Raw genomic sequence first — 10645 nt, 5'->3', positions numbered from 1 at the left:
TTGCCTAAAACACAAGAACAACAAAAAAACCGAGGAGCTTTATTACCATCAATCAAGTTAATTTATCACTTATTATTAAAAATTTGGGAAATTTTATATGGTAACTCTAAATTTTCGGCTTCTCTATGTGGTAGATAAATCTTTTTTTTAATCCATGTGATAATTTTGATCGAACTTTTACTTTTTCCATGTAGGAGACAAAAAAGAGGTTTTTTTGTTAAATTTACCTATTGTTATCCAATGAAATGACATTTTTTTTTCAAAAAACAAACGTCGTGCTCACCCTAATTGACCACATATTTCTAAATTCAGTTGAAATAAGTACTTAAATTAACTAAAAATTTAACATTTGTCTATCACATGAAAAAGATAGAAGTTCAAGATCACCACACAGATTTAATATATTTATAAAAAAGCCAAAAACTCAAGATGATCACTTGTTATTTCCCAAAAAAATTTCTTTTGAACTTTTCCGTGCATAGCCAAAATTTCATAGTAAGGCTTTAAGTCACCATTATAACTACTACGTAAACAAGGAATTGAAATTTACTCCTCAATTCAAAAAAATTACGAAAACATTACCTCGGCTTCGCAATTTTTTTTCTGAATAGTTTGTTAGATATTTTTATCTTTGACATGGATCCATCATATCATCTTCTACAAATTTGATCTTTTTTTTGTGTGACCAACTTTTTTATAAACGTAGTTTTGTTTTAAAAACAAGGGAGTAAATGTATTTTTATGGCCCACTTAATTAGTTTTATTTTTTATATTTAATTATTTGTTTTACTTTATTCTTCATACTTGATAGTGCCCGTGTGATGCACAACTCTATTAAAATTTTTGACATATTTATATCATTTAAGAAATTAAAATTTTAAGAAATAAATTTTACATTATAGGTATATCTCATTCACTCCGAATAATTGTATACATTATATATATTTTTTAATTTGTATTATACTTTGCATTGTGCGCGTAAATAATTGTGAAAATTTAGTTCATGAAAAATAAATCACAACAAAAGACAAAAAATTTGATTATAAATTTAATATAATCACATTTATACTTCTATTTGTTTATTTTGAATAAAAGGGAAAATGATTTGTACATAAAGTATACAATACAAAATTATGTGTATTTTTAATAAAAAAAATTAAATACCACTTTATGCTAACAAAAACAAATATTACATTAATTTATGTTAAGTATTACAACTTTTGATAACACACTTCAAAATCAAATTTAACACATATATTTAGGTAAAATTATTTTATAAAATTTTGAACAAAAAAATAATTTGTTTGTCATAAAAAATATGAGCAACTTGCATAAAGATAGTCACAACCTAAATCATATTAGAATTAAGCATTGCATTTAAGTAACCAATAATATAAATAAAAGAAATTCCTAATAAAAGTACATTATATTTTAACCATCTCCAAATATTCAATATACTAAAAGAATAATAATTTAATTAATAAAATTGATAAGATTTTATAATAACTGAAAAAAAGAAATAAAATATATATAATTTTCTAATATATTAAATGATGTGACCTAAAAAGTATAAAATCAATCAATATGAATAATATTATAGTCATAGTTATAAAGTAATGAAGTCAAAGATATAAATATTAGTCAGAATAACAATGACATCATCATTTAGTTTTAGAGGGAAAACATTTGTTAAGTTTGTGACAAGTAAGCAATCCTCCCTCCGTTCTCTAATGTTTTCCCATTTGAAATATTCCACTTTAAGTAGATAGAAATTCAATTAATGTTTTTGACACATATTTAGAAGATAAAATATATCCATGTGAGATCTCGTTAAATTCGTTTTAATGTATACTTTTTATTATGTATTTTTTATAATTTTTTATTATGTGTATTTAGAGATATTGAGGTTTAAAATTTGCTTTATAAACTATGAAAAAAGTAAACGAGAAGAACAAGAAAAAGGAAGGAGTATTAAATAGTGATGATATCAGCGTATTTTGGTTTAGTAATAGTGATAAATTATAAATTCTCTCCTATTTCCAAATATTCCACTACATTAACCAATGTACTCAATATGTTAGTGTTTGTGCAAATGAAGCTATTTAATTAGGGCATTGTTAAAAAGCGCTACCTTTTTATTGTGTCGTCACCTTTTATATTTTGAAATTCCAATATTGCCTTTAATGAAATTTCATAAGTTTATCTTTCTAATTACTCCCTAAAAAAACTCTCTGAACAAAAATCCAATATCGAAACACTATGTCAAATGAAAATAATCATCAAAGTGGTTCTGTAAGCATCGATAATGATCATTATTGCAAAAAATAATTGCTTGAGTTGAAATTTGATACATACTTACTCTTTTGGCCATAATATTTGATAGGAAAATCACATTAATTCAACATTTGCAGCATTAGAAACTAGACTTCAAGATCTTTTCAATGATATATTATATTATCAATTCTGATAACCGAACGAGAAATGACAATTGTTTAATATTCGTGCTGAAATTTAATAAATGTTCGATGTTTTGGCCATAACATTTTATAGGAAAACAATATAGTGCAACGTTTGTGAAATTAGAAACTAGACTTCAAGGGGTTTCCAACGATATATTATATGCCCAATTCCGATAACCAAGTAAGAATTGAAGATTGTTTAAAGTTTGCACTAATTTTTAGTACATCCAGTCGCACAAAACACGCGACTCGACCGTAATAGAGTCGCGCGTTTTGTGCGATTGGATCACGGTAGAGTCGCATGTTTTAAGCGACTCTACCGCAGTTCAGTTGCGCGTTTTGTGCGATAAGATATACTAACATTTAGTGCAAACATTAAACGATCGTCATTTCCCGCTCGGTTATCGGAATTTGGCATATAATATATCGTTGGAAAGCTCTTAAAGTATAGTATCTATGCCTCTGCAAACCTTACATCAATGCAATTTTCTTTTAAAATTTATGGGCAAAAGAATAAACATGTATAAAATTTCAGAACAAGCAAAATTAAAACGATTATCATTTCTGACTCGGTTATCATAATTCGGCATATAATATATCAATGAAAAGCTTTTGAAGTTTAGTTTCTAATGCCGCAAATGTTACAATAATGTTATTTTCTTATTAAATGTCATGGCTAATAAAGTGAATATGTATCGATTGTCAGCAAAAAACATGCGACTAAGTTCATTTTCCAATTTTTTAAAATTGTTTTTTTTTATGATTAATTTTTTTTGTTTTAATTTTATTATTATAAATAATTTTAGTTTAATAATAGAAATTTTTGATTTTTAATTAAAAAATTAAAAAGCATTTTAATAATTTCATTAAAAAATGACTATTTAATAAAAAGAATGACGAATTTAAGGATTGAGTTTAATTACGTGGGAGAGAGGACTAATAAAGTTAGGGTGTCGCTAAATTTCGCCACCCCTTTTCATTTTATCGCCACCCCCTGTAAAATTACATTTTTGCCCCTGTATTTAAAAAAATTACAAAATTGCCACTATACTTAAAAATTAATTAATAAATGTAAATCACGCTTAATAACACTAATAAGAATTTAATGCGTAAGATTTGTCTATATATATGGAATTCTGAGATGCGTATGAAGTACGAATTCAAACACGGTACTATCTCTCTAAAAACTGGTACTATCTCTCTAAAAAGTGTTAAAGAAGTGGTAACCCGTAATTGGTTAAATATGGCTAACGAAAGCGACTATGAGTCGGATGCGGTACGTAAAGTTGTCGTTGGAAAATTAAAAAAAAAAAAAAAAGGCGCACAAATCTGGGCGGCTGAACCATGGTTCAGGCGCACAAATCTGGGCGGCTGAACCATAGTTCAGGCGCACAAATCTTGGCGACTGTGATTTTTTTTTTCCGTATTAATTTTTTTTAAATTATTATTATTATTATTGTTAGTACTATTTTTTATTTTCCGTATTAAATTTTTTAGGTTCATTTATTTACGTAATGTTTTTAATTTGTTGTTGTTGTTGTCATTATTATTATTATTATTATTATTATTGTAGTCATTAATGTACTTAATTTATATTATTTATATTTCAAATTTGCAGGAGTTTGAAAACTTTGGAGACAACGTAGACTACTCCGGTAGCTTTGTTACGGATAGGGAATTTATCTCCTTAGATGAGTTACATAGTTTGGCCGATGCGATAGCAATAACAATCGGTTTTCAATTTACACGTGCTTCTTATAAAAAGAAAGAAGGACGTTCTAGAGTTAGTGTCTATTTAAGATGTCACCGCTATGGTAATATTAGGGGTGATGTACATAATCTAGATAATACTGCCCGACCTGGTTCTAAAAGTAGAAGTTGCGGGTGTAAATTTATGATTGTAGGAAGTAGTCGTAAACCACCAGAAAGACCTTGGACGGTAAGGGTGTGTCCTGGTGAAAAGGGAAAACATAACCACCCGTTCTTGGTGTACAGAGATGGTCATGTAAGGGCAAATAGGATTAATGTAGACATTCGGGAGCACATACGACAGCTTAGTGCAACCGGAATGCAACCGGCCTTTATTATGAATTCTATTAGAGATAATTTTCCTGGTTTTTATGCTAGTATGAATCAGATATATAATATTAGACAATCAATAAGGAGAGAAGAGATGCAGGGTAGGACTCCCCTTCAACACTGTCTTCATATGGCCACAGAACTTAATTATGTGGTCTGGACAGACTTGGATAACGAAGGGCAATTGAGCAGACTATTAATTGCAAATCCTACCTCTATCCAAATGATACGTACGTGGCCGTATGTTGTGCTGATAGATACAACGTACAAAACGAACAAACAAAAGTGGCCACTATGTGAAGTGATCGGAATGACGCCAACCAATCACAACTTCTTGATTGCGTTTTGTTTGATGCGAGATGAGGCGGCTGTGTCGTATTCGTGGGTGCTGCAGGGATTGAGAGATATTTTCGGCACTGCTCAAACTCCTAGCGTCATTGTAACCGATCGAGGCGAAGGTTTATCTGCAGCTATTCGTGACGTCTTCCCAGGTAAAAAGGCTTTGCTGATTCATTATTGTGGTTATATCTAATGATAATGTCTTAATTACGTTCAATGTTTTGTTTAATGTAGATGTGCGGCATTTGTTATGCATCTGGCATATTGGCAACGACGTTGAGAACATGGTGGACAAGTTGTGTGGCGGCAAGAAAAATCAACAAGGGCATGTATTCAGGAAAAGTAGATGGAACCCCTTGGTTGAAAGTTCTACGATCGAGGAATATGAAGATAGATGGCAAGTGATCGTCAGTACGTGGTCGGTTAGGAACAAAAAGGTCGTTCGGTATTTGACTGGAACATGGATTCCACTGAGAGAGAAATTTGTCCGTGCGTGGACGAATGATTGTTTACACTTGGGTAACCGAACTACCAGCAGAGTTGAAAGCCAACACTCGTCTTGACACACATTTCAGTACGAGGATTATGCTCTGGAATAATCTACGCGGGCCACGATCACAACCAACTAATACCACCGCTGACGATGCTGTAAATTTAGATACTCCATAGAATTTATACACGACATTCATTATAAATTGTATATAATCCATAATTATACTATTGTGTATACGAATGACATTCATTGACGAAAAGAAATGCAATAATTAATGTAAAATAGTTTCAGTACAGACTATGCAGGGTCATGCCCTTTAAAAATTTGCCATTCTTCAAATAAATCTCTACAATCATTAAGGTATATTTCTAACGCATGTCGTTGACGGGGGTTCAAATCCGCAACCTTAGCAGGTAGTCTTGCCAGTGGAGCGAATCGACTGGGCCATTCATTCAGGAACTGCAAAAACACAAAAGGATAATGTCCGTTATTAATTCATTAAAAAAAAATCTGAAAAAAAAATGATAATAAAACTCACGTATTCAGATCTGCTCTGAGAAGGACCAGGACCGGAAGTAGGCCCTTCGTCCGGGGCTATGTACGGGTGTGAGCACACTTTGAACCAATCAACGTAATTAGGTTCAGCCTCTAAAGGAACAGAAGCCCGACAAAGTCCCTGCTCAACAAGGCGGGCACTATAGGGGAACCTACTCCATGCCTCCAAATATACAGCAGAAGAAGGAAAGGTCACGTAGTAGGTACCGTGTGCCGGTCGGACAGCCTTGGCTGGTCTAATAGGAGCTGGAAGAATAGCCTGCACGAACCCAATCTGTCGCAATGTCCGCTCCGGCAAATACACCTCCACAACATCAAAGCACGTGATACCCCCGATTACGGTGGTGCGTGGGTGATCATTCAGCAACGCACCAGCAGCAGAATTGTAGGGAGTCCATTCAACCTGCATACAAGCGAAGTTCACAAAAAAATACTATAAATTGAAAACAACATGCATGACAAAATGTAATGTACAGTACCTGAGTCTCCGTCATTGAATCAAGAACCTTGCGGCAGTCCCTCAACCTGTCCAGCTCACGACATGGTTTTTTCGGTGTCCACATCTCCGCCCTAGTCATGTTTGGCACATCTTCTCGGCGAGCATGAGGGCGGAAAGCGGGAAAGTACTCATAGATCCATGTCTGGAGCAATGTGAGGCATCCAGCAATGGTCTTGCAACCAGCCCTAGATGCCATTCCGAGCTGCCTGTACAAGAACGCCAAGGTCACCGCACCCCAGGCCACGTCCTGCTGATCGTCGTTCACGGCAAGTATCGGGTGAGGTCGCATGCCAATTCTGGACTTATCCGCCAACAAGGTAGAGCCGATGACAGCCATGTAGTACGCTGTCTTCTGGGTATCCATGGCCTGCGACCTATGACACAGCCGCATCAATTCAGCAACGGTTATGCATCCGCCGGTGAATGAACCTTTACGCCGAAGCTCAGACAGAGGCTCCCCGAACAGATTGGTGATACCAACCTCCCACTCCGCCTCCGAAGGCTCAGCCGGCAGAGAACCTTCAATAGAAATACCCAATGGGCGCCTCCTTTTCATTTTTTTTTCTTTTGCATTCAAAACAATATATAAAATTTACTAAAAATTATAAAAATTACACATTACAACATACAAATTTATAATAATAATTCAAAATTTATATTAATTAATCCTAAATACACGAAAAAAAAAAAATTTCAAAACAGTCGCCCAGATCTGGGCGGCTGTACCCCGGTTCAGGCGCCTAATTTTGGGCGCCTGAACCGGGGTCCAGCCGCCCAGATCTGGGCGCCTCCTTTTCATTTTTTTTTCTTTTGCATTCAAAACAATATATAAAATTTACTAAAAAATATAAAAATTACACATTACAACATACAAATTTACAATAATAATTCAAAATTTATATTAATTAATCCTAAATACACGAAAAAAAAAACAAATTCAAAACAGTCGCCCAGATCTGGGCGGCTGTACCCCGGTTCAGGCGCCTAATTTTGGGCGCCTGAACCGGGGACCAGCCGCCCAGATCTGGGCGACTCGTTTAGAAATTTTTTTTTCTTTTGCAACTAATTAAATTAAAAATAACTTACCTCGATTAATAATTTGGGGATTGTACTTAATTTTTGCTCCGAGATTTAGCTTTAGTGAGTTGTATTTAGTTGTAGTGAGAATAATTTTAGTTGGAGTGTGGTATATATAGGAATTTTACCCTTAATGGCAATGTTAATTTTTTATAAAGTAAGGGTAAAATGGTAATTTATTCAGGGGGGTGGCGATAAAATGAAAAGGGTGGCGGAATATAAGGATTGGGTAAAGATTGTAAAAGCAGGGGAAACAATAAGCCTGGTGATGAGCACAGAGCACCCCCATAGCGGCAGCGTTAGCATTGCAAGACTAGTGTTGTAGGTCAGCAGTCAGCAGTCAGCAGTCAGCAGCAAGAGTTTGAAGTTTGTTGGCCATCTCATCATTACTACCTTTATGATGATTCAATCTCCCATTTTTTAGGCTTATGATGCCAAAATGTGAGCCATGCACAACCCTCATTTTCTTCTATTTTTTTCCCATTGATAGTCTTTTGGTTCATAGTAGGACTAGTACCACTTTTACTTTTCTTATTAAAAAAGATTCATTGCCTTTTGTTTTGGACAATTTATTTTGTTCTATTGGTTTGTTTGTTCTTTTATCTATATATATATATATATATATATATATATATATATATATATATATATATATATATATATATATATAACACTTTGTTTCATTCTTTAAATCTACTTCTTTATTTTATTATATATATTAGTGTTTATAACTATAGTAGAAAAAAAATTATTAATGATAATATATACTGGTATTATTGTTATGTATATTTATCAATTATCGGCTACAATTACCGTATGTGTGAGTTTCTAATAAGTACTGTTATGAATTATGTGACTTGAGTGCACATTTGATGAGTGCATTCATGTATGACTCTTGAGTTTGGAATCCAATGGGTATGATAATGTGGGAGATTAAGTTGTTAACTTAATGATTGTAGTGTTTAAGTGTGATTTATTGTGGATGAGTATTCATAGGAATTATTGGTGTTAATGATGATTAATGAAGAAGTGCAAAGGGTTTTGATAGATGCTTGTTCGAACAGAATTCTGACAGAGGAAGCCTGATGGTCTCTCGACCGAGCGAGTTTTCTTGGTTGGTCGAGCGGTCACATAGAATGCATCCAGAAGGTGTCTGTAGCTCGCTCGACCGAGCGAGCTCTCTGTTTCGGTCGAGCGGATTCTCTGATGTGCCTAAGATGCTGTTTTTCGACCTTTCAAGTTCTCGGAGCTGTTTCATATCATTCATTATTCAATATTAATCATGTATTCAATGAGCAATTAACATTAATGTACTTGGTACTATATATATAGCGCTCTCATACTCACTTAAACATATATGAAACACAACCCCCAAGCCAAACACATAGCCTTTTGTTTTTATCTCTTACACAATTGTAATACTTCATTTGTAAGAGTATTTTATACTCCTATTGATATAATATAAACGGAAACTACACACGACGGAGGACGTAGCCATCATTGGGTGAATCTCCTTAAATCTTTGTGTCTCTTTCCTTAGTTTTACATTATCAAATGTTGTCTTGTTCATTGTTATTTGTATCGTTCATCTAAATTTTTAGCGTCGTAATGATCTTGGCAAACATTTCAAGTACGGTGTGACTTCTATTCTGATTAATTAGATTATTTATTCAGAAATTGAAAATTATATCGAAGAGGTAGATGCTAGGTTAAGTGGGATTCAAGCAAACATTATAATACTTCCAAGTGGCAGGTGGATTTGGATGTACTTTATCACACGTACGCATGCACATGCTTTCTCCTTCACTGATGTTCGACTTAATAAATGGGAGAATTACAAATGATCGATAATAAAAGTTTGTGAATGAAACAAATGTTGGAAATTAAAGAGAAAAATTCAAAATAAATAATTGGAAAATTGTAGCTTGAAAAATATGTTAGTAACGAGATAAAGTCATAAAGAGATCGAATCAGCTAATTTACAAAAGCAAACAACTACAACAATAATATTTAATTACCTTAATGTCATTAACTAAGTGACCTCCACCTAGCATGGAGCGTGGGAGGGTTGGATATATGTACAAAAAATTTTCCTTATTAATTATAAAATGACTAAGAGGTTGTCTCCGATAAACTATTCATAGCAAGTGTTATATGCAACTTCATTAGTGAGTTATTTTACTTGATTTTATTAGATTTTACGGCCTGTTTGATAACTGGTATTAAATGGTGAGAATGACATGAAATATTAATGTATTTTTGGTAAGAGTATCTCTTGATAAATTACTTAATCTCTTTTAACAAGCTCATTTTCTTCAATAAATTCATTCCAATGCATTACCTGTTAAATATGTTGTATTAAGAGGAACTGGAAAAATGTGAACAAAAATTATTTTTATGATCGAACTTTCATCATCATGGTGATGACATGATGCATATTATGAAAATGTACATTAAAAATCATTCCCAATACTACCAATTAGTACCATTAAGCAAACGAGTCGTTAAAGTAATGAAAATTCGTTGTAAGCAAATAAAAAAAGATAAATTGATCTTTCTATAAATAGTGCGAATTAAACATGATGCTAACATAAAGAATTTAAGATGAAAAAGAAAGACTTCTAACACTATGAGATGTTTGATGTTTTTTTGTTGGTCAACAGAGGCGGAACATACATTTTAGAGGACTGGTTTTTTTTTTTTGATATCATTTAAAAGAGCCCCTTTATTATATTAAAAGATAAAAAAAATTTCACTTTAAGATAAATATTTTAAGACTAAATATATCGTAACATTATATTACTTTAAATATAAAAAAAGTTTACAAACAAATAACTTAAAAAATATTATTTTGAACCAGACCTGAACAACACTATTTAATATTTATTTGAGGCTCTTTATTTCTGAAGGCTCTAAGCGATCGAGTATCTCGAATGCCCAAAAATCGGCTCAGTCGGTCAAATAGTAAGTAATAGCGTTTTATAAACAAGTTTTTAGTTTGAACAAAGCTAACATTTAAGATAAAACCAAAAGGCGGAGTATTAGAAGTAGTTCTTTTTATTAGTTTATAGAGTTTGATCCACTTTTTTCCATTAAATAACATGTAACAAATAATTATTGTTTACCAAACAACTGCACAACAAA

The 10645-nt window shown here is 32.8% G+C and overlaps 1 protein-coding gene across 1 annotated transcript; it reads right to left on the bottom strand.

Moving 5' to 3' along the window:
* Positions 1-6018: 6018 nt before the first annotated feature.
* Positions 6019-6980, bottom strand: LOC130808452 (protein MAINTENANCE OF MERISTEMS-like). The gene is made up of 3 exons (XM_057673929.1): positions 6405-6980; positions 6133-6328; positions 6019-6077 (listed from the first exon to the last, which is right to left on the bottom strand). Exons 1-3 carry the CDS (start codon positions 6978-6980, stop codon positions 6019-6021), a joined length of 831 nt encoding a protein of 276 aa, XP_057529912.1.
* Positions 6981-10645: the final 3665 nt, after the last annotated feature.

Source organism: Amaranthus tricolor, chromosome 3 (assembly GCF_026212465.1).
Source record: "Amaranthus tricolor cultivar Red isolate AtriRed21 chromosome 3, ASM2621246v1, whole genome shotgun sequence".
Classification (NCBI taxonomy): Eukaryota; Viridiplantae; Streptophyta; class Magnoliopsida; order Caryophyllales; family Amaranthaceae; genus Amaranthus; species Amaranthus tricolor.
This window is presented reverse-complemented; position numbering and strand designations above follow the sequence as displayed.